General features: G+C 38.8%; 1 protein-coding gene across 2 annotated transcripts in view; it reads right to left on the reverse strand.

Annotated features, from left to right (window-relative positions):
- Window positions 1-24,617, reverse strand: part of chd8 (chromodomain helicase DNA binding protein 8) — a 44,460-nt gene that overhangs the window by 16,309 nt on the left and 3,534 nt on the right. For both annotated transcript variants that reach the window (XM_049482302.1, XM_049482303.1), the window contains exons 3-24: window positions 22,064-23,158; window positions 21,386-21,664; window positions 19,648-19,764; window positions 19,021-19,493; window positions 17,794-17,908; window positions 16,402-16,602; window positions 15,407-15,475; window positions 15,258-15,313; window positions 13,753-13,870; window positions 12,181-12,264; window positions 11,872-12,009; window positions 11,556-11,677; window positions 10,109-10,352; window positions 9,442-9,618; window positions 7,554-7,697; window positions 7,348-7,446; window positions 6,254-6,413; window positions 5,141-5,351; window positions 3,676-3,871; window positions 2,618-2,788; window positions 2,222-2,512; window positions 533-753 (exon numbers count right to left, since the gene is read on the reverse strand). In XM_049482302.1, the coding sequence (XP_049338259.1) occupies window positions 533-753; window positions 2,222-2,512; window positions 2,618-2,788; window positions 3,676-3,871; window positions 5,141-5,351; window positions 6,254-6,413; window positions 7,348-7,446; window positions 7,554-7,697; window positions 9,442-9,618; window positions 10,109-10,352; window positions 11,556-11,677; window positions 11,872-12,009; window positions 12,181-12,264; window positions 13,753-13,870; window positions 15,258-15,313; window positions 15,407-15,475; window positions 16,402-16,602; window positions 17,794-17,908; window positions 19,021-19,493; window positions 19,648-19,764; window positions 21,386-21,664; window positions 22,064-23,092 (4,715 nt within the window). In that variant the 5' untranslated portion in view covers window positions 23,093-23,158. The remainder of the gene's footprint in view (window positions 1-532; window positions 754-2,221; window positions 2,513-2,617; window positions 2,789-3,675; window positions 3,872-5,140; window positions 5,352-6,253; window positions 6,414-7,347; window positions 7,447-7,553; window positions 7,698-9,441; window positions 9,619-10,108; window positions 10,353-11,555; window positions 11,678-11,871; window positions 12,010-12,180; window positions 12,265-13,752; window positions 13,871-15,257; window positions 15,314-15,406; window positions 15,476-16,401; window positions 16,603-17,793; window positions 17,909-19,020; window positions 19,494-19,647; window positions 19,765-21,385; window positions 21,665-22,063; window positions 23,159-24,617) is intronic.

The raw sequence follows: 24,617 nt of genomic DNA on the forward strand, positions 1-24,617 counted from the left end.
TGAAAGGGTTCAGAAATCAAATATTTGGTGGAATAAACCTGCTTTTTAATCACAGTTTTCATGAATCTTCGACATGTTCTCCTCCACCAGTCTTACACACTGATTTTGGATAACTTTATGCCACTCCTGATGCAAAAATTCAAGCAGTTCAGTTTGGTTTGATGGCTTGTGATCATCCATTTTCCTCTTGATTATATTCCAGAGAAAATTATTGTTTTAAGTTGTCCATTTCATTAGCAATAACCTACAAATTTTTTATTTTGTATAAAATAGCGTAGTGTAGCAAAAAAAAAACAAAAAAAACAAATGTAATAAAAATGTACTATAACTAAGGTGCACCAATTCAATGCATGAACAAACCTCAAACCAATAAAAGTAAAGAGCAAAACAAACAGATTCTACACGGCTTTCAAGAATATCGCTAGTAAACACTAATAAATCTGAAATGTATGAATATTTAAGCCAAATTAACTGCCATCCAGGATTCATAATGGCTTTAAGAATTGACAGTAGTATTAAAAATGTGCATTACCCATAAATCAGCAGGTGCTTCTCCACTCTGAAACAGTCAGTGCGACCGTATCCTCCACCGGCGTGGCGGTCGGAGCGTCGGGAAGCGCGGGCCTGTCTGGAATTGTGAGGTGGGTACTCATCATCACTGTCCATGTCGGAAAGATCACCACCGTCCCCTCGCAGAGTGGAAAACTGCCGTGTCTGCTTGCGCACTCGTGGCGTGTCTATCACAAGTGTGTTCTTAATGGAAAAAACAGAGGGGAAGGAAAAGAAAGTGTTAGTATAATGTGAGAAAAATAAGAGATAATGATGTATTAAAGGGGACATATTAAACATTACAAAGATAGAATAGGTTTATGGGCTATACAATACATTCACTACGTTTTTCACATAGAGATCTTACTAGCTCTAGTCCTGCCAGTTTCAATCCTTTCAGAATGAGCTGTTTAAGGGCTCTGTCACTTTTATGCAAATAAGCTGTTGCATGGCCTTTGCTGTCTTATGCATGGATCTAATCTAGTGGGTGGAAAGTGATTTGTTTAAAGAAAAAAGGATTTAAAGGGGCAGTCACAACCCAAGTGGAAATACAAAAGCATGCATTAGCCATTAATAATAGCAAATCAGCCATAAGCACATATATTCATGTTGTCCACACCAAGTCAAGTCAAGTTATGACATCTGATATCTGCTGTTTGGTTAGCTTGGTCTTACCCCGTTGACATTACAGCTCTGTCCAGACCCAGATAAAAAAAAATATATATAAAAATCAACACCAGCTAAAAATGAACCCTGCTGTTATGTTACGAGTCAAATTGACCTGTTTTAAAGTTTGAAGATCTAGGAAAAATAGTTAAAAGTATTTTTTTCAATATGAAACTTCCTCTGCTTGCCTTAATTAGTATAATTAACATATAATTTGAAAATGGTTCATCTCACATATTTGCAACCACCCCCTGCAAAAACAAAAACTAAACTAGTAGTAAAACATTAAAAAAAAGGTTTGAACAGGTATCAAGTGAATTATTCTAATTTAACCATTACCTGTTATAGGTAAGGAACACCATTGCCCTAAATATTGATAGAATAATTAGTAATGGAGTCAGTAATACAATATTCACATTGCTTGTTAGAATTTGTTGGTTTCAGATATCTTTTGGATAATTATCCAAAACACACTCTCTCTAACACACTAACTACTTCTAACCTAATTTCCTTCTTCCCCTCCTAAACTTCTCCATTCCCTTATTTCCCTTCGACCTCCTTTAAGCCCTATCTAAATAATGTTTTACCTTTAACTTCTATTACTTTGTACTTGACTATTGTAAGTCGCTTTGGACAGAAGCGTTTGCCAAATGTAATGTAATGTAATGTAATGTAATTAAAAATGCATGGGGTCAATATGACCTGGGAACACCATTGCTGTTTGTGACAAATGAGCATAATAGGAGTTTAAAACATTATGTTGTTGGGTTTGTGCTTTATCTCAGTTTTAGCTCATTATTTTATGTTAACTACATCATACCATGGTTGGTATGTTAGCTTGAGATAGGTAGAGAGACAGATAGAGAGACAGATAGAGAGATAGATAGAGAGATAGATAGGAAATTGCAGCATTACAGTAGCAAAACGAAGTAGCTCATTGCTACATTATTACTGCAAGAACTGTTAGCTTGTTAGCATGTATGTGGGGCATTAGCGGTTTTCTTACCTTTCTGTTGATGCTGTCCAAGTCTATGTCCGCTTTCTTGGCCCACTTCTGCCAAAACTCCGGGTCATCCAGGGCAATGTCTGTTCTGTTCTCAGACGCCACAAAGCTGGCCTTGGAGAAGGTGGAGCCCTTGCCTTCACTCTCAATAGTGATGGTGGTGGCTCTCCTCTGGAGGATCTGGTCAATGTCCTCTTCGCAGAACCGGCTGCCTTCATCATTCTCATCCATGATCGCAGCATAGGCTCCCTTCCGCAGCAAATCTTCAATTTCCTTTTTAGAGAACTGTTGGATCTACATAAAACAAAAAAAAATGACTGATGTTTTAATTCTTAAAGAAGACATATTAAGACGTGAAAAACAGATATCTGACATCTGCTGTTTGGTTAGCAGTCTTACCCCGTTGACATTACTGTCCTTACTGCCACTCATACTCTGAAGCACAGCTCGGTCCAGACCCAGTTTCAGACTGGCTTTGTCCAACATCTCCCGCTCATAAGAGTTTCTGGTGATCAGGCGATACACCTTCACTGCCTTAGACTGGCCGATACGATGACAACGTGCTTGGGCCTGGAAGGAGGAAATACCATAAGAGAGGTGTGAATATAGTGAAGTATAGTGATATTTAACTTTGCAATATTATATTGATATATATTGTCTCATTTTGTGTTGTGTTTAAACTCCGTCCACTAAATAACAGTGTTGTGCTCTGTCTTCAGATCCTACTGTGCTGATTTTTATTAAAAAAGTGATCTTTTTAAAATAAAATAATAATAAAAAAAGTTTTTTTATAAATTTGATCGTTTTTTAATCCTTGAAAAATCAGATTTATACAATCGCATTAGGTCTTTTTCATTACATTATCGCAACATATCACAATATTTTTACCATGGTAATATATCATGATACTGTGATACGTAATATATATCACAAGACAATTCTTTACAACAATTCAACAAATACATTAATATTTGACGCCATGGATCAATAAAATATGATCAAAAAGATCCAATATATTGTGATACTAATATATTGTCCAACCCCTAACCTACAAACTTACTTGAATACATAATGCAAAACTGCTGCATGCTAAATAGGTGGATGGGTATAATGAATTTCATCACAAAAACAATGCATTGATAGTGGCCTGGTTTTGCAACTTTGATTTCATATAGCAGTGCATCTCAATTGTGGTCCTCTCATTTCTCTGCATAATTTACTGTTTTTCTATAGATACTCTATACTACTTATTTTTTTTAAACTGAAAATATATCGTCCAAGGAAAAATGGCTTTAAACAAAATTGTTTTAAAATATTTTTTTCATTTAAGTCGATAATTATCAGGACAGACCTACCTACAACTAACTAATTAAGCCACCATTTCTAGACCTTGCAATGCGGAAATCTTGAGGCTCTCAGGGCCTCCATACTAAAAGGAGATGTGAGAAAAGACTCACCTGAAGGTCGTTTTGGGGGTTCCAGTCGGAGTCGAATATAACACAGGTGTCTGCAGCAGTCAGGTTAATACCCAGGCCTCCAGCTCGGGTACACAGTAGGAAGACGAAGCGGTCGGAGTCCAACTTACTGAAGCGATCAATGGCCGCCTGTCGGAGGTTTCCCCTTACTCGACCATCAATGCGTTCATAAAGATACCTGGCAATAAATATCACAAAAATTATATCACAAAATCGAGCAGCTTGAATTTGTAAAGGGGAATAGCAAAAACAAGCTAAATATATTTGTATTTAATTGTTATTGTGGTGCATATAGCTTACATGTAGGGATGCACAGATACCAGTGTGTGTATGTGTATTTTTTTATACTTATAATTAAGCAACCAGCAGCATAATTGAATATTGTAGTTGAGACCACTGTGTCTCACCAACTCGCTCACATTTCTCATCTAGGTATTCATGCATCTCTACTTAACCTTAAACAATAAGTTATTGATGGTGTTAACAATTATTTTAGAGTATGTTTTGATTATATTGCGGATTATACTGCGCACCATCAATGAACGTCTATTTCTTGGTCGGGTAACACTTTATTTTAAGGAACACAAATTAGGCGCTTATTAATGTCTTATTATTATTTGCTTAATAAAGCCTTAATTAGACATTTGTAAAATGATGTATTCACTACTTATTAGGCTTTATTCTGTGTAAGTGTTATTGGTGCTTCATTAGGGGTATGTGAATGATTAAATATTTATTCAGTTCTTTTTAGTGTCAAATTAGTGATGAACAGAACCTCACTTTAGAATATGGTGCACATCTTGGTCTATTAGTGACTTATTAACCCCTTATTAACTCAATAAACTCCAGCACAGCCATAACCTTACCAAACTCACATAGATTGAACTGCAGCCAATTATAATAACACTAATTACATGTAGAATTAGCTAATAGTTAATGCTTAATGATCTGCTTAACTGTTTATTGTGCACTATAAGAACTAATACAGCCATTATTAATCATTTCCACATAACAGACCTCTAATTAAGCACCAATAACACTTATAGCACAGAATAAAGCCTAATAATTAGTTAATAAATAATTTACAAATGTCTAATTAAGGCTTTATTAAGCAAATAATAAGACATTAATAACCGCCTAATTTGTGTTCCTTAAAATAAAGTGTTACCCTTGGTGGATATACATACATAAGGTGCACCAGATTATTAGGTGCATTAAGCAATAACAAAATACTTAAAATATTTAAAATACTCACCTCTGAACAGCAAAAGAGCTAGCGCTACCCAAAAATTCTGACCATATAGAATGTGTTTCAGATTAATACACTTTGGATTTTGGTTGGTTTTTAAGGTTTTATAGTTAAGATCTGGGAATATTTGTCAATTTAAAAAAAATATTAAGTTACAGTAAATTGTCTTCTTGTTGTCTACAGAAGATAATCATTTACCTTTTATGGATGAGGTAGTCCTCCAGTATATCGAGGCACCGCACCATCTGAGAGAAGATCAGCACTTTGTGTCCACCAGCCTTAAGCCGAGGCAGTAATTTATCCAGCAGGACGAGCTTTCCTGCAGAGCGGACCAGGGCCTGAAGGTGGAAGTCTGGAGCTGAGGGGTCGTACACCGCTCTCAGCTCAGCTACGATCTTCTCTTCTGCCCCTAAAACAAAAATACAAAGAATCATAACATGAGAATGTGAGACAAGAATAATTCATGAATGAAAAAAAAATGTGGGCATAAATATCTCATGCTGTTTTTAAATCAGCAAAATATTTTTACTCATTACTGCTTTACTGCTCTTCTAATGCAATATAACTTATGCAATACATATCACAAAGTTAATTTCATTATGTAGAAGAACCTGTTTGCTACTTACAGGGGCTGGACAATGAAACTGAAACACCTGGTTTGACCACAATAATTTACATTTCTGGTGGAAAGAGGAGAGTTGAGGTGCACATTGAATTCTGCCGTGATTTGAGCAGCCGTGGTTTTATGTTTTTTGGATACAATCCGGGTTAGCACCCGAACAGCCCTTTCAGACAGCTTCCTCTTACAGCGTCCACAGTTAATCCTGTTGGATGTGCTTCGTCTTTCTTGGTGGTATGCTGACATTACCCTGGATACCGTGGCTCTTGATACATCACAAAGACTTGCTGTCTTGGTCACAGATGCGCCAGCAAGACGTGCACCAACAATTTGTCCTCTTCTGAACTCTGGTATGTCTCCCATAATGTTGTGTGCATTGCAATAGTTTGAGTAAAACTGTGCTCTTACCCTGCTAATTGGACCTTCACACTCTGCTCTTACTGGTGCAATGTGCAATTAATAAAGATTTAGCCATGAAACCTCCCACACTAAAATGACAGTTGTTTCAGTTTCATTGTCTAACCCCTGTGTATGCATTATCACTGTCCCTGATTACCAGCAAACACTAAACATTATCTCATGGTGAGAAATAAGGATAAGGATTATCTCATGGTGAGAAATTTCTTGAATAAAGTTATCTTCTGTTTAATCTCTATTTAAGCTGCTCTGAAACAGTGTAGAGTGTTACAGACCTGTGATCAGATACGGGTGGTTGCAGCACTTGCGAAGCTCCATCATGGTGTTTAGGAGATTGGGGACGTTGCTGTTGGAACTGGCTCCCATGCTCAAGAAGCTGAAGTTGCGCTCCAGAATGGCACGGTAGTACTTCTTCTGCACATCTGTCAACTCCACCTTGAGGAGACATGAGCCAGTCAGCATAACTTTAATACTGTCCAAAACCTTTACAACGGCCTTACAACCCTTGACTGCACTCTACCAGTGTTAGAATTTTATTTCCAAAAACTTTAAGAAAAAAAAAAAAACTTTTCTGTTTTAAAATAGTTCAGCTTCATCTACACATTCTGCTCTTGTGGAGTACAAAAAAAATGAATGCACGCTGTTAATTTGGAATCAGTATTTTTTTTTTTTACGCAAGTTAATTAAGGTTCTCTCTCCCTCTCCAAAACACACACAGACAAAAAAACACACAAAAAACACAGACAAAAAAACACACACAAAAAACACACAAAAAAAAAAAAACACACAAAGAGACACAGACACACACACACAAAAACACACACGCACAAAAAACACACACGCACACAAAAACACACGCACACAAAAACACACACGCACACAAACACACACGCACACAAACACACACGCACACAAACACACACGCACACAAACACACACGCACACAAACACACACGCACACAAACACACACGCACACAAACACACACGCACACAAACACACACGCACACAAACACACACGCACACAAACACACACGCACACAAACACACACGCACACAAACACACACGCACACAAACACACACGCGCACACAAAAACACATGCACAAAAAGACACACGCATACAAAAACTCAGATGATTTGGAACAAGCCATAAAAAAAAAATCATAGTCATGTCTCTTCCAAAATCTGCAGGTTTGTGTTAAATTGTATATATTTGGTTTAGTTTCGGTTTTACACTGCAGTTTAAAGAGCGGACTAAAGACTTTTACTACATCCTGTCGTGCTACGCTGGCTTCATCTTTCTATACTTCATATTAATCTTTTGTAGAATGCTGTAATTTGTCTCCACGAGCAGCATCTTATGCATACCTCAATAATGGTCTCCTGCTTCGGTGCCAAGTTCTTCTCTACATCCTCCTTTAGTCTGCGCAGCATCATGGGTTTCAGAATTGCTTGCAGTTTTTGCACCTAAAGAAAAAACAAGGGAAGAATGCCTGCATTAATATCTGCTCAGACTGCCATTACAGTGCACTAAATGTGTGTGAGTTAGCGTGTGTGTGAACAGTAGCACACACCTGCTCCTCTGTTTTAAGATCTCCAAAATCACGCAGGAATTCTGTTTCGGAGGGAAACTGGGCCGGCTCCAGAAAGTGCAGCAGACTGAACAGCTCCTCCACGGTGTTCTGCAGAGGAGTTCCCGTCAGCAGCACTTTGTGTTCCTGCAGTGGAGGGGGCAGGATGATGGGGAGAGGTGGGGAGAGATTAAAAAGTGCATGGAATAAGCAAGTCTTTAAGGCTGTTTCAACTATTTTCATGCAGTTTCAGAATCAGATTCCCAGATGTTGCTTAAGGTCTTAAACAGAGTCTGTAACTCAAATGGTCCTAAGATTACATAAGAAGTCCTACAGGATGCAACATGTACCTTTAGGCCACTTTTGTGCACGATTTACTCAACAGTTTACCTTTATTAAAAAATGTACGCACGTATTTACAGCAGCATTATGGGAGATCTGGGACTTCATGCTCCTGGGCTCCCTCTACAGTCAGGAACTGAAATTTGAGCCCAGTGTATTCTCTAAGACAGGGGTATCCAAACTACCCGCAAGGTATTTTAGAAATAGAATGAAAGTTGGCCTGCTGTTAAGCAGGTTTTTATGTGAGATTCAAAGTTTGAACGCTAGGTCTCAGAAACGGGTCAAAGAGTCTAAAAAAGGCGAGAGTGAAGTTGTAGCGCAAAAAAACGGGCCAGAGAGTCTAAAAGCGGAGAGGGTGCGCAGTTGTAGCGCAGAAAAATGGGCCAAAGAGTCTAAAAGCGGTGAGAGTGCTCAATTGTAGCGCAGAAAAATGGGCCAAAGAGTCTAAAAGGGGCGAGAGTGTTCAGTTGTAGCGCAGACAAAGGGCAAAAGAGTCTAAAAGTTGCCGTAATTAAGGAGTTTAATATTAAGAGACATCATGAAATGATTCAATCATTTAATCAATTTTTCAAAACCAATTTGGAAAATCTTAGTTTACACAACACTGTCAAAGATAAAGATAGTAAGTCAAGTAAAATGGTGTGTAAATGAAAGTAATAAGGAAAATGTATTATTTAAAATGGTATATTTCATTAATTGTTTTATTAGTCGTTGGCCCGTGACTCTAAATATATTTCTCCTTCTGGCCCCCAACAAAAAATGTTTGGACACCCCTGCTCTAAGACTTTTTAATAATTGCAGCAGTCCCACACTCTACACCTCACTTCCCCATTCGATAGGTTTATGTTCATTTTTACACTGTATTTGCCAAAATTGAGTACAATAAGGCATTCAACATCACTTGTCATTAACATCATATTCTATATTACATTACTACCTCTTCACCAAGTACCCAAATTCCTGCTGAAAGATACGAGCTGTACAGGGCTAGGATAGTAAAAGTAGTATCAAAGCATAACTATAAGACTGTCTTCTTTACCTTCTTATCTAAAAAAAGGACAACTGTAAAAACTAAAAGGATTGGAACTGATTTTAGAAGGAGTGTGTGAGAAACAGAGAAAGAGTGACTGAGAGTCTTCAGCACAGTGACGTGTCGACAGTTACGAGGAAAAATATTAAGTGTGGATTAAAGTAGCGGATGGCTCGATAGGTAGCTTGATGCATTAGACTCCTTTGTAACCGAAAATGCAATAAACAGAACAAGCGTCCACGAACAGAATTAGGAACTTTTTTGAGCGGGAACTGAAGAACTCTAGTTTCTTCTGTGTAACCCCTGATGACTGAAGGTGTGCAACGCCCCCTGTTGATGGCGTATAATGTGACGTTTTGACGGTTTCACTAAAACTGAAGAAAACTCGGACTGGTTTGCTTATAAGCCCGAACAGAAATGGTTCAAGAACCAGAGTTCTTTTGGTGGAAAGGCACTGTTAGAGGTCAAAATGTGTACTCGTTACTGAAAGTGTGTACATGTTGGCAGATCTTTACTCACCACGTTCAGCATCTTCAGGCTGTCGAGCAGCTTGCAGTTCCGATTCTTCAGGCGGTGAGCCTCGTCAATAATCACACAGCGCCAGTTGATCTCCCTCAGCTCTGGGCAGTCCGACAGAATCATTTCAAATGTTGTGATCAGAGCGTCAAACTTGTATGCTCCTGGGATCAGGTGCTCCTATAGGGTGAAGGTAACATCTTCAGTTAATCATCACTGCTAATGGTTAAATAATCATTTTATAGTGCAGTTTTGTGCAGCCACTTTTAGTAGCTATGCCAAATATCCCACCTAATTACCCCGATTAACTCCCCAATCACTAGTGATGCCTCAACACCAGAAGGGTGAAGACTAGCACATGCCTCCTCCGACACATGTGAAGTCAGCCACCGCCTCTTTTCGAACGGGTGCTGATACAGTATTGCCGAGTAGCATCACAGCGCTCTCGGAGGAAAGCACAGTGACAGGGTTCTGATACATCAGCTCACAGATGCCTGCGCTGACCTGCATCAGCTTGGGAGTAATGTTGGGAAAGAGCGCCATCTACCCAACCAGAAAAAGCAAGGGCAGTTGTGCTCTCTCGGACTCCAGCTGCTGATGGCAAGCAGCGTGACAGAGTTTCGAACCAAAGGATATATAAGAACCATAGGGGATATAGAACAGAACATACCTTTTCATCTTTACAATACATCTCATACTGCTGGATCATTTGCCGGCTGGCCAGGCTGCCGTGATACACGATAGCGTTCATTTCGGTCCACGTGGAGAACTCCCGTTCCCAGTTAGTGATGGTTGATAGAGGGGCAATGATCAGAAAGGGCCCCTGAACCCCTGCAGCAAACACTTCAGACAGCAGCGCAATCGACTGGATGGTTTTACCCAGACCCATTTCATCTGCCAGAATACAGTTTTGCCTAAAATATATACACACAAAAATCAAGTTAAAATAGGCAAAGACCAAAGTAGGTTAAAATGTAAACATAATCTACACAATTACGCTTCAATGAAAATAAACTAAATGTGCAATAATAACTTTTTTAATTTTTAATAATTACTACTAACTAAATTAATCATAAAGTGTTAATTTAGGGAGCAGCTTGGGGACACACACATGTATTGGGCGTTCAAAAACATGGTCAGCATGCTCAGGAAAAGGTGATGTGAATTACGGAGGGTGATTTAGGTTTAAATAGTGGGTGCAGATGGATTTGTTAATTGGGGTACTGTAAAGAGCTACATTTTTTTTTTTACTGTACTTTACTATTTCCACATGTACTGTTTGTAAGCGGTATACACATTTTCTATATGTTGCAACGTTTAGTTTAGTTTTTCTATTTATAAATAAGTAAATAAACATACCGTATTTTTCACACTATAAGGAACACTCAGTCAGGTTGTAAGAAACAGTAAAGCCATTCTGCTGAAGTACAGTGTTATACAGGAGTTTTAGTAAAGTTTCTCCAGCACAGAGACTGGAGCAGTATCATCATTAGCTGCTTACCGCAGAGCTAGCTTTTTCCCTGTTCAGAGATGAGTATATCACACTGTATAGTCTGTGCGTTTACCGTGTTAAAACAAGCTACGTGGAACGAACGGCTAACTAATATCACCCTGGCTTAGCGGAACACTCAGGGTTCCTCAATGTAGCGCTGTCAGGCGGCATTTACTAGCGCTAAGTGCTGCTGCTAATTGTGGCTAGCGCTGCTTCTAACTGCATTGCTGAAAATATTGGAAAACTAATTTGTATAGATTAACAATATGGCGACATCCTTGTTCCTTACTATAGTCGCTTAAAATTCGCCTTACAATCCAGTGCGCCTCATGTATGAAAATAGACCAGAAACTAGATGTTTATTGACGCTCCCTATAATAATTTGGTAAGCCTTATAGTCCATAAAATACGGTACTGTCTGTAAACTGTGTACACAGCTCCTTACGTTTTACTATTAATAAATAACTAACTAAATAAAACACATACATAAACATAATCATAGTTTTTTAATTAATGACTAATGAATGGTCAGAACTGATAACTACTGGCCTCAGGTATCAGAATATTCTATACATCTAAATACAGACACTGGTACTGGGAGTGTTATCCATATGTGGCAAGGTACCTGTTATACCAGTTGAAGAGCAGCCAGTTGACTCCCTCTAGCTGGTACTCTCGGAGGGTGTTCCCACTACGGTACTCTCGGGACTGCTCCAGCTTCTTCCAGGAGCTTGCAGGTGGGCGGGGCTAAAAGTGTGCACATATAGTTAGCACATAAAGCTCAGCTGCCAGTCATTACTGATGTGTTGCCATCTGTCCGGTTTCTAATAATTCTGTTACACCATTCTCCTCCTCAAACATGAGAGGAATGGACACAGGATAACAGCACCAGGGTCAGCCAATGTCTGCATTAAAACAGAAGACATCCTTTATTAACTCACCGTTTTTTTGAGTCTTGGTTGGCGACTCTGGATCTTCCTAAACTCCTCCACCTTGCCCTCGTCTACGTCTTCCTTCAGCTCCCATGTGGCATCTTCATAGGGCAGAGAGCACCACTTCACCAAGTAGTACACCACCGGCTATGGAGAAAGAACATGAGATATAGAAATCTGAACTTCATAACCCCACAAGTCATACTGCTGTTCAGCCATACTGAACAAGAAGAGGTGTACCCAAACTTTTGACTGGCACGGCATTTACATAAAAAAAAAAAATAAAAAAAAAGGAAAGAAAAGAGAAAAGAATCCAACCTCTCCATTGTCTTTGTCTATACTATTGGATTCATCCAGGATGCGGTCCACTTCCACGTAATCCGGATTGAAAGGCTCCTCATCCTTATGTGAACATTAAGAAATTAAGCAATTAGTTAAACAAGGTTTTGTACAGGGATGGGAAAAAGAGAGTATCAGCATTTACCAATTTTCAGCCAAAATATGCAGTCAGAGATATGTCATGAGATTATATATATGTATATCTATATATCTATATATATATATATGAAGAGTTTGATTCCAAAACGCGATAAACGCCATTAAAAAAAAAATAAATGAGTTAGAGCCAGAATCAGAATGTTATGTGACCACTCTTGAAAAGCCAATATTCAATTTTCATCAAAACGCAACATCCGCCGTGTAATACTGCCCTACTTTCTCTCTTTCTTTCCAAAACGCAACAAACGCCAGTCTTGATTTTCCGCAGAACGCCACGTCATCCAATCACAGGGCAGCATTCCACGAGCTATAGAATGTAAACATCTTAGAACGCGCCCTGTTGAGCCGGCCGGCATTTCGTGTAGCCTACTTTCACTTTCGTTTTTCTCTCTCAAAGTCCGCGAAAATGAGCGGGTTTGATGGTATAGAGGAGCCTGTTCGTGCAGCAGTTATTGGAAAAAAGAGAAAGCCATCAAAAGAGTCTCATGTACGTAAAAAGGTAAAGAAAATCAGGCATTCAGGAGGGGGGGGAATGCCGCTATCATCTGCAGTTCACACACACTCACACACTCACACACTCAATACACACAATACACACTGTACTACACCACACTACATTACACTACAGCACATGAATGTAACGTGATTTTGGGGATTTTATAGTCTTAATGTCTTGTTCGTTAATGAAATTTTGCACTTTTTTGAAAATAAATGTTTTGAAATTTGTGTTTTTAGGCCCAATGGTCAAACTATTATATTCAGATGTACAATTTACTGTTATTTATTATTGTATTTTGCAAATTTTCAATCAAAAAAAAATTTCTATTGATGCCAAAGGATATATAAGACATTTTGAAAAAAAAAACATGGCATGGATTTATTGCGTTTTGCGAAAAAACGAATATTTTTTTTTTTAAATAAATCTTTAAATATTAAAATCTTGATTTGATTGTTTTGTGTTATTTTAACCTTAGTATAGTATTTGATAGTTTGATACAGAAAACGGTGGTTTTCAGCCTACCACTTTCTTGCTAAAGAAAACCTATATATATATATATATATCATATCAAATATAGTCAAGTTATGTAGTTCTGTTGTCAATACTGCATATGTACAGGACATACAGAGGATTAAAACTGTTACTCTCCTTCCCAAAGTTACAGCAAAAAAAACAAGAAAGCGAAACAACAAAATCACAGGTATAAACAAACATGAGACTAAAGACATAAGACAATAGAGCAACATAAGAGTGTATGATGGGGTGATATTACTCTCAGTTAATCTCAGCAATTGGTTGATTAAACTATGAATGACTTAATGAATGCCAATTGGCAATTCATTCATCTATAGTCTTAAACTGAGATGCATTTCTGTGTAGCATTAAAAACCCACCTCCTGAAAGATGCGTCTCATTTGAGCTTGTTTTGTCTTAAACCTCTTCAGTTTCTGGTGGATCCTTTTGTCCCTTTCAAGTTGCTCCATACTGGCCCATTCACAGTGCAAGTAAGAGCTGAGCATAGTGAAAAAATGTGTTAAACATCCCACAAACAAACAAAAACAAAAGACATTGACAAATATAAAAACAAAATCTGTATGACCTTTATTTTATTTTTTTATATCAGTCAATCAATAACTATACATTTACAGACCTGCCAACCTGAAAGAATTTAATGAGCACACATTTTGTGACACAGTCACAGGGTAATCTCAGGGTAATGTTGATGCTTTTTAAATTAGAATATTATAATGTCTTGAGTTACTGATTTTTACTATAAGTTCTACTGAAGAAAATATGTATCTATAATCACAGTATTTTTCAATATTCAGACGGTTTCACTGTATATCACAGTATTTTTATTATTAATATTATTTTATTTATTTATTTATTTTCATTTTTTTGAAAGACTGGGCTTTAATACAGGTTTGTGAGTTAAAGTTCTGTTAGGAGTACATATGATATAAAAATTAAGGCTTTAAATTAAGGCTTTGATTACTGTTGGGGTTTTTTTTTCCCACAAAATTATACAATATATAAAGGAATCAGACTTCATTAGCAAAAAAAAAAGCTGAAGAATTTAAACAACAGACCTTTAAAGAAAATTAATATTCAAAAGAGATATTTCTCAAAAGCCCTATTGTACAAGTAAGACAAAGGTTTAATATCAATTCACACTGTTATAATTGAAGCTGATGGAGGCATTACAGTATTAAAATCATTTCAATTCCCTTCTTTCTCCAATTAACAAATACATTAGATTACAGTTTAAAGTCAAAGCCACAGTATTAATATATTTAAACAGGGCTATAGCCACTGCTCTTTTTTGCACATAGTATCCAGAATTTTATAAAGTTTTATCACTTTATCACTGCTATGGATTGATTGCGCAATTCCATTCCGCTTTTTGAGTAAAGAATTGCTGTTTGCTTTTGTTTGTCTATTTTACTCAAAGAAAAACACTCATACAGTGAGGAACAACAGAAAAGGTCCTCAATGTGTGTGTGCGCGCAAGTGGGAGTGAGATAGAGGGGGGGAAAAAAAAGTGTGAGTGTGTGTGTGTTTGTGAGTGAGTCTTCAGCACAACAATGTGTCAAAAGTGTGGAAGAAAAGGAATTGGATGAAAGTGAAAGTAGCGGATGGCTCAATATGTAGCTTGCTGAATTAGCATGTTTGCTAACCAACAAACACAAACACTCACAGATAAACTTGTGAAGGCATGGAGAAATGTGAGATTATATGCGATATGCGTACTTTATACCTTGAAATCGAGTACAGGCGTACTAGGAGGTCAAAATGTGTGCCGATTACGCAAAATGCATACAAGTTGGCAGGTCTGTATTTATGATCCATCTTGGCTTTTCAGGGGGAATGATAAAAAAAATAATAATCCAGTACTCACTAGTTTTTGTACTTGACAAAGAATTCCTCAACAGTGATATAATGTCCTTGAGACACCTGTAACAGGAAGATATAGATTGAGTTTTGAGTTTATAATACAGAAGTACAACAGAAGTAGCTACAGCACAGGGTGCATGTGCGTCAACTTGCCTCCTTTTTGGTCAGACGCATGGACAAGATTTTATCCACAATCGCAGCATCTTCCTCACTTGGATTTTCCTGAAAAAACAAAGATACACAATATAACGTTTTTCTTTAAAATATTGACTAGCTCTCTAAAAAAAAAAAGGTTAAAATATAAAAATGTAATATATATTTTATAGAGAATACATTCATTTATTCAGACTAGTGCTGTGTGCCTAAAAAAAATACCTAAATTGTTTCACAAACAAAATTATTTTACATTTTAATTGATTATTTTCGCCCCTACTAAAAATCAAACTACTGATGACAAAGGAAAGGTTCAAAACTAGGTTCACCTGTATGCATGTCTGTATATATGTATAAATATATATATATATATAAAAAAATATAATATATTCAGACGCTTTGGGTTAAATTGACTCATATCACATGCCGACCTCGTTTAGACACAGCCTTATTTCTCATACATTGACGGACACTGGATTACTCCTCAGAATGTGGGTTTGTGACTGAAAATTGAGAAATAATGCACTTAACGAGTCACAGAAGAAACTTTGAAGGAAAGATTATTATTGTTTTCCACAATTAATCACGAATTCTCACCAGTGAGCGATGACGCTGCAGTTTTTAGAAGCGGTAGGATTTATTTCTAGATTAATATATGCTTTATTCCACCAGGTGTTTGTGTCTCAAGTGCTGGAACTTTACGAGCGCAGTCCTCGGAGGAATGTTTAGAAAATATGTGCACGTTGGACTGCAGGAGGCGCCGGTAAGACGGAAAACACATCAGAAATGAGTAGCGTTTTCTAATATTTTAGATTAAAAACATAAAATATCTGTATGGAAAATTGCGATTACTTCATTTTGAAAATTGCATTAAAAACATATTACAAATTAATCGTAAAAATCACCCAGCACTACTTAACACTTATTATTATTTTACTATACAGTAATATCTGCCGTCTATTTTAATTTAAAAAAAAAAAAAGGAAGATATTTACCACAAAGAACTGCATGCTGGGAAGGCCATCTCCTTCTAGCCCCTGAAGTTCAGGGGCAACAGGTTGAGGCAGCCCTGTTGTCACGACTGCTGGAGTGGTCACGTCCACTTCCTCCTCTGGCTCGTCTTCATCATCTGTGATTTTAATATCTAAATCCTCTGTGTACTTTTTTCTTTTCACTTGACGATTGGAGCGTCTCATCTGTGGAAAAAAACCAAAACACTCTAGAATTAACCCATTTTTATCAACACCAGTAACGGGGAAGCCACTGACTGTCTAGGTATTTTGAACTACCCGTAATGTCTTAGTTACTGGACTGATAACCATGAGAAAAATAAAGTCTCTGCTGGGCTTGTGTGTCAATTTTGTAACATGCCCCGACAATCACCACGTTATTTTCCTTTCCATCAATTATAAAACTATAATACTAGCTGCACTTACCATTTTTTTTTATTGATCAATCTAACGATTATTTTTTTACTGATAAATTAAATGTATGTTTTTCAAACTATAAGGCGCACCTAAAATCATTTAATTCTTCCCAAAAATCATCAGTGTGCCTTAAAATACGGTGCACCATATGTATGAATTCTTCCAGTCAGGTTATAAGGGCAGTAAAGCCACTCTGCTGAAGTACAGAGTTATACAGGAGTTTTAGTTTAGTTCCTCCGCACCGGGGCTGGTGTAGCATTAGCATTAGCCGCTAACCGCGCTAGCTCTTTTGCTGTTCAGAGGTGATTATCATCAGCCTGTAGACTGCTTCTAAGCTCAGCTAACACTGATGGAGGAGCATTAACATTACCGGTCAACAGCTAGCTGCTAATGCTTTAGCTTCAGCCTTAGTGATGGAGAAATTCAGGAATCTAAGCTTACTGTAAATAAACGGAAGCGCTTTACTCACTGAAATAAATAGTTTTCAAAATTAACATCCAGCGCTCATTTGACTTTAAAAGAAAGTCTTATTTCTTACAGTTTTATTTACTTAGCTTTGCTTTACTTAACTTAGTTAGCCACCCCCCGCCACCACCAGACAGCAGTGAGACCTGCTGAATTAGAAGTTCCTTATAGTGTCTTTTAAAATGTGCCTTATAATCCAGAAAACAGACATTTACTGATAGTGCGCCTTAAAATTCCAGTGTGCCTTATAGCGCGAAAAATACAGTAGTCCATTAATAGAACAACTAATTTTGATAAATTTTTTATTAGGTTAAAATTGTGGATTTCTTCATTTATTGGAGTAATTTCACCTTTAGTATCTCTACTTAATTCTACTATATGATGTGTACTTAATTCACGTTACGTTATATTTACATTATTTACAACATACATCGGTGAAAACTGAAACTGAGCAATGCAACTTAATGTGACCACTTCTTTGGTGACTATGTTTACCTGAGATAAATCCTCCTCCTGTGTGCGAGGCGAGGCAGGAGGACTCAGCTCCCCGTCTGAATGATCAGAAGATGGATTTCTCTTTCTTTTCTTGATACCCACTAGAGTAATGGTGCTGGAGAAAGAGCGTGAGAGATATAAACATCAAATTAAAGAAATACATCTTTAAGGCAATCCATGCTCTGGGCTTGGCACACTGCTAACTGCACTGTGTAACTTTGGTGAGGTGGGCAAGACTCGCAAGAACTGCGTAATGCTACATAACATCCTTGACGCTTCTGAAAAATAAATAAATAGCTCAAACCATGTCTATGACTGGTCCACAGAATGTGTTTGGTCAATTGGTTTAGAACAGGGGTGTCCAAACTACGGCCCGCGGGCCATTTGTGGCTCGTTTCCTTTTTTGGAGCGGCCCGCGAGGTATTTTAGAAATAGAATGAAAGTTGGCCAGCTGTTAAGCAGGTTTTTAAAATGCGAGATTCAAAGTTTGAACGCTAGGTGTCAGAAACGGGCAAAAGAGTCGGAGAGAGTGCGCATTTCTAGCGCATAAAAACGGGGCAAAAGAGTCTAAAAGCGGAGAGTGCGCATTTCTAGCGCATAAAAACGGGGCAAAAGAGTCTAAAAGCGGAGAGTGCGCATTTCTAGCGCAGAAAAACGGGGAAAAAAAAGAGTCTAAAAGTGGAGAGAGTGCGCATTTCTAGCGCATAAAAACGGGGCAAAAGAGTCTAAAAGCAGAGAGGGAGCGCATTTCTAGCATAGAAAAACGGGGCAAAGAGTCTAAAAGTTGCCGTAATTAAGGAGTTTTATATTAAGAGACATCATGGAATTAAACATCAATTTGAAAAATCTTAGTTTACACAACACTGTCAAAGATAAATACAGTTAGTCAAATGGTGTGTAAAATGAAATAATCAGGAAAAAAGTATTATTTAAAGTGATATATTTCATTATTTGTTTTATTACAGAGTCTGTGGCCCCTGACTTCAAATCTATTTCTCCTTCTGGCCCCCAATAAAAAAAGTTTGGACACCCCTGGTTTAGAACGTAGATTGGTCAATTCACAGCATCATAATTAATTTGGAAAATCTTAAGAAAATCTCAACTGGATTTGTCGCCTGATGTTGGCTGCTAGTCATTAAATCACAGCTACAAATTGCGTCCTCTCACAGGAAATGACTGTTTACTTGTCATGCAGGCTTATACAGACATAAAAACATATAAACTTACTTTGGTTTTGTTTTGCTTTTACTTTTACTGCCACTTCCTCCTGCTCCTCCAGCCACTGTAGACCCAGGAGTCTTCACCTTAACCTTCTTATCCCCGCTGGCCACAGATTTCCCTGCAGCACCTGAGGTAGGGCTCTTCTTCTTGCTGCCTCCACTACTCTTCTTCTTGGCCCCAGCGGGAGTCGCAGAGCCGTCTTGGTCAGTGGAAGTCTGTCCGGCAGGCAGTTCATCCTGGTTGAGCACCCGCGGGATGTTCCTCTCACCTCTGGCTTTAGCCCGAGCGATGGCCTCAGCTACAATACGATTGGCTTTCTCTTGCTTACACAGGCTCTCCACTTTGCGCACGGAGTCCGGGGCTTTGGCCACGCGTACCCCCGCCACAGTGGCCGTGGTGCAAGGGCTAGTGGCAGAGCCAGCTGAGGTATTGATGACTTTGACCACAGACACAGCTCCTGCACCAGAGGCCGAGCTCGTCTTTTAGAGAGGCAAAACAGAAAGAAAGCAAAGATGAAATTATATTTTCAGAGCAAAGACAAGAACAAAGACAAGTTTACTCTACATAAAGACCAGATTTGACTAGTTTTAATTCAGTCAAATCTGCAGATTTACAGCATAAACTACACTGTACCTGTGGCTGTAGCAGAAGTTTTAGAGGCACTGCCAGTCTCTGTCCTCCTTGGCCTTGAGAAATCTGCACCACCTGTGGGCTGCCACCAGCACCGGGTGCACCAGAGACTAGTTGAAACTGCAAAAATAAACAAAACAGGAATTTTTAGAGAATGTTTTTTTTTTTGAGAATATATATTTTTTATAATATAATTTTGTTTCCAAAATTACAGCAAAGCAAAAGGATCAGAGATGCACAGAGTTAAATTGAATTGAATTAGAAATAACATTTAGTCCGGTGATATTTATTGCAGTATTAAGCAAAAAGCCATTAAGTTAATGTGTCATGATATTAAGAATTCAATTAAGAATTAAATTATACTGGACAGATATATTATGCCTCTGGTAGATTTTCAATGGAATATGATAACAGGGTGATTTTTTCTTTTGTATCAATCAGCAAGATTTTTTTTTCATTGTTTTTAAATTTTATTTGAAACTGCACACCCAGCATTATAACTACTGGGCAGGTAATAATGATATACTTAGGACCAATCCCATTTCATCTCAAGGGGAAGGGGTGAAATCCTCCCCCTAAGAATTGGGACAACCCCTCAAGCACCCGATTCGTCATCAGGAGCGCTAAAAGTTCAGTAACCTAGCTGCTGCTGGTTAACTAGTTAACTCTAGGGCGTTATTGTATGTCTTCAGAAAGGGGGGGAGATGGTGCAGAAATTAATAATTATTGTCCATTCCTTAATTACCCCGTGACAAGGGAGCTGAAATGGCCCTTTTTTTTTGTTTTTTTGTTTATCTGTTTCACTTTAAAGGCTGCAGCCCCTGCTGTCTGTTGCACTATTTAAGGTGGAACGGAAAAGTTAGCTAGCTAGCTAACTACTGACATTAAATACTAGCGACCTTATTTTTGCTTGTTATGAAGAATTTGGTCATGAAACATTGAAACTACACATTAAACTATGGTAATATAGTGCTAATAGTCACTTTTAACAAGGAAAATAGTTACATTTGTGGGTTTATTTGGTCGATTGTTTCACCATCTTACCAGTGATTCTTATATCAAACACTCGGTTTAAGTGTGCATCTGGAAAATCTCCGTTTGAAGGCCGACCCCTACAACTTAACAAGAATCGGGACACCCCTACCCCTTGGTGTTAATGTGCAAAACAGTGGGTAGGGGTAAGTGGTAGGGCCATTTGCACTAGCTAATATAATATAATATAATATAATATAATATAATATAATATAATATAATATATATATATATATATACATATATAATATAATATGTATATATATATATATATATATATATATATATATATATATATATATATATATATATATATATATATAAAATATTCACATTTACCTTGAGTTAAAATCTTTCACTTTTTGCATTGCCATATACATACTGTTACTTACACAACCCATACACACTCATAATGCAGATTAAAAAACTAAACACATGGATTAAGCCTAGTCTTTGATTACACTGCAGCATAAAGGGGCAGTCTCTTTTCAATGAAAACTCCTGGAAAAAACTGTTGGAAAACTTCTGGGGATCCTCTTATAACTGAAATGTTTGTGTCCAAACATTTGCATATGACTGTAGGTTATCACTAATGTAAAATTAGGCTTCATCCACACCTAAATAAACCGGCATCTATTATAGACAGACAGTATATACAGAAACCACAGAGACAGAAGCTGATGCAGGACAGTCAGGGCTGTACACTCACCTTGGCCCCCTGCTGGTTGGGCTGCTGCTGAACCTGCAGCTGGATGGTGAGCACTTTGGGCTGTGCCCCCGTTTGACCTGTTCTAGCCTGGGTGAGAGCTGCCAGCTGGCCCCCCTGAAGGACCAACTTCCCCGGCAGAGAGCCCAACACCAGCCTGTGCTGCTGGCCCTGCTGTCCGGCCCCTGCACCTGGAGCGCTGCCAAGTGTCACGGCTCCTGCCTGAGCAGCTCCACCCTGAGCGGGCTGCTGTAGCACCAGTGTGATTCTCTTAGCCTCGCCCTGAAACAAAAAAAAAAAAATGCAAATTATTGTAAATGTGAGGATCTGTTATTTTTCATAAAACAGGTCAAACATACTGAGAAACATTTTATAGAAAACATGGCAAAACAGGAGCATCTTCAAGAAAAGAGCAATTATCCTGAAAAAATACACAAGGAAAAAAGTAAGAGTAAGGAAATCTACAAAACAATTGAAAATCTCAAGTTCTAAACAAGATAATTAGAGTATAAGTATTTTAAAAAAGTGCCCATGATTGAAAAACTGAGGCTGTATCGTAATTGTGTCTTATTTCTTATACTAACTAGTTTAAATATGAAGTAGTAGTGCATCTCAAAAAATTAGAATATCTTTGAAAAGTTACTTTATGTCAGTAAATCAGTTCGAAAAAGTCAGACTGACCTGTTGTGGGACTGTGGCCAGGGTTATTCCTTGCGGCCGAACTGTCGCTGTAGCTCCACCAGCCGGAGCAGCCTGTCCTTGACCTTGTGCCTGCACTGCGGCCTGCGTCTGCAACTGGACCTGCGTCTGCACTTGTGCTGGCTGTGCTTGGGCCTGGATTTGCAGCTGCTGCACCTGCGGCTGTGTGAGCTGCGTCTGCGCAGGTATCTGCACCTGCGTTTGAGTCTGGGGTAATGTAGTCATCAGCACCTGCTTGACGGGTCCGTTGGGTGTCTGTACCAGCCTCTGAACACCTGTGCCTACTTTCACCTGTCCCTGCACGGGCTGCGCCGCATTTAACACAGTGCCGCCTGATACGATAGACATTCCAGGTCTCAGAGGAGTCCTGGTCAGGACTCGGGCGATGGTGAGCTTTCCGGGCGAGCCTGCATTTCCCCCAACACTCTGTAGCACCTGGGCCTGACCCTGAGGGCCCTTCAGGATCACTATTTTAGGGGCCGTCTGGCCGGCAGTCTGTTGCGTGACCGCAGCAAGCTGCTGCGTGGTGACCTGAGCCCCAGACACGGGCACACCCAAGTGGGAGCTTAGCAGCACCGTGGTCGGTGCACCACTGCTAGTGGCCACAGGAAGGGAGGTCTGAGGCACTGCCTGAACAGTAACTGGAGCAGGAGAAATGGACACCGCCTGCGCAAGCGAGATGTGGGTCGTCTGCTGCGTCTGAAGCTGTACTGATGGAACCGGGGCTGCTATGGGTACTGGAGCTGGGGCAGGGTTAATAAGGACAGGGACAATCGGGGGGTCTGAGACTGGTTGTGAAGGTGGGACAGAGGCTGGGACTACTGGAGGGTCTACAGGAGGATCAACAGGAGGATCAACAGGAGGATCAACAGGAGGATCAACCTGGCCAAGGGCCAACTTTAGTGCCTCCTCAACAGGGTCTGAAGAGCCCTGAGAGAACGCATCCTCTGGCAGGGAGTCAAGGTTGAACAGTGGTGTGTCGTCAAATAGGTCCATTATGGGGTCAGCCATCTCTTCAAACAGTTTATGAAAACCGGAGATGCAAATTACAGGCCCAGCCCCACGTCGTTACGAAGACTGGCCACCAGGTGCAGAACCACAAACAAAGAGAAAACAGAAAGCAAAACAAATACTTTAGTAACCAGAAAAAAAACAGGGATTAAAATATGAGTCAACAAAGACAGGCGACATTACAAATTACATTTTATCAAAAAGATTTATCAAAAATTGCTTAAAAAATATCTATATGTTATACATTTTATTGTATATGCAACCCCACAGTAACAAATGTTGGTTTAGTCCAGTGTCTGCAAGGTCTCTGTACTGCAGAGTTCTTCCAGTCCAGGGCAGGAGGACAGTACTCAGCACAGCGGAAGTAAAGTAGTGGCCAGTTAACTGACTGGCACTTGTACCAGTACACCACAAGGAAGTGCAAATGAGCCCTTCCAATGAAAAACGACAAAGCATGATATATTTCTCCTCCCTATTCTAATACAATATTAAAGGCATCTACTACTATCCACTTTATGTGCACCAGATTCTGTACAGATTTCTTGCTGTGGAACTTTGAGTGTCGCTAGTAAAGTATGCTACTTTTTTGGTATTTTTTTAATTAAAAATAAATTTGATTATATAAATAAATAAACATATATTTTTTTAAGTGAGGTATAAATAATAATTGTTTTGATCCAAGTAATCGCATACTGCCAGACAGTTCACCAGACTGATCTTGAGGCGTTTTTTGGGATTTGAGAGCCGCTTCTGATGTCTATATTCATGTTTGTTAGCTTTGTTTGCTTAGCATCTTCTGTCTGGAAGTAATACAGCCTGAGGTATGAGTCTTAACTCATTAAACACATTTGAAATTAGTGATTGATCGCATTATTTTTCCGGGATGTCCCGTTTTCACATTTCACCCGATTTCGAACTTTGAAAATTACGTGATCAGAAATCGGGGCCAATCACTTAATCACACCATATAATTCTTTTAAAGCATTAAAAGTACTGTGTCTCTTTTACAGGAGCTGTTTAAAACTCATCAAAACAAAGCAATATTGTGATATACACTGCCTGGCCAAAAATAAAAAGTAATCACCTGGATTTAAGTAAGTAAATTATGTGGGGTTGATGCTGCAGTTGGTCTGCGGGTTTAGGTTCAGCAACAGTATGTGCTGAAAGAATGAGGTCAGCTGACTACCTGAAAATACTGAATATAGACCACGTCAATAAATCAATGGATTTTTTCTTCTTCCCTGATCATCACAGCCATATTCCAAGATGACAATGTCAGGATTCATGGGGCTGGAATTGTGAAAGCGTGATTCAGGGAGCATGAGATCATCATTTTCACACATGGATTGAGAGAGAGTTCACCACAGAGTCCAGACCTTAACCTCATTGAGAATCTTTGAGATGTGCTGGAGAAGATTATGTGCAGCGGTCAGTCTCTATCATCATTAATGCACAGTGATGCCACAATGAATGCGTGCCGCAAACAAAGTTATAGGAGGTTAGAACAGGGAAATAACCAAAGTAA

This window comes from Astyanax mexicanus, chromosome 8, assembly GCF_023375975.1.
Source record: "Astyanax mexicanus isolate ESR-SI-001 chromosome 8, AstMex3_surface, whole genome shotgun sequence".
In the NCBI taxonomy this organism is placed as follows: Eukaryota; Metazoa; Chordata; class Actinopteri; order Characiformes; family Acestrorhamphidae; genus Astyanax; species Astyanax mexicanus.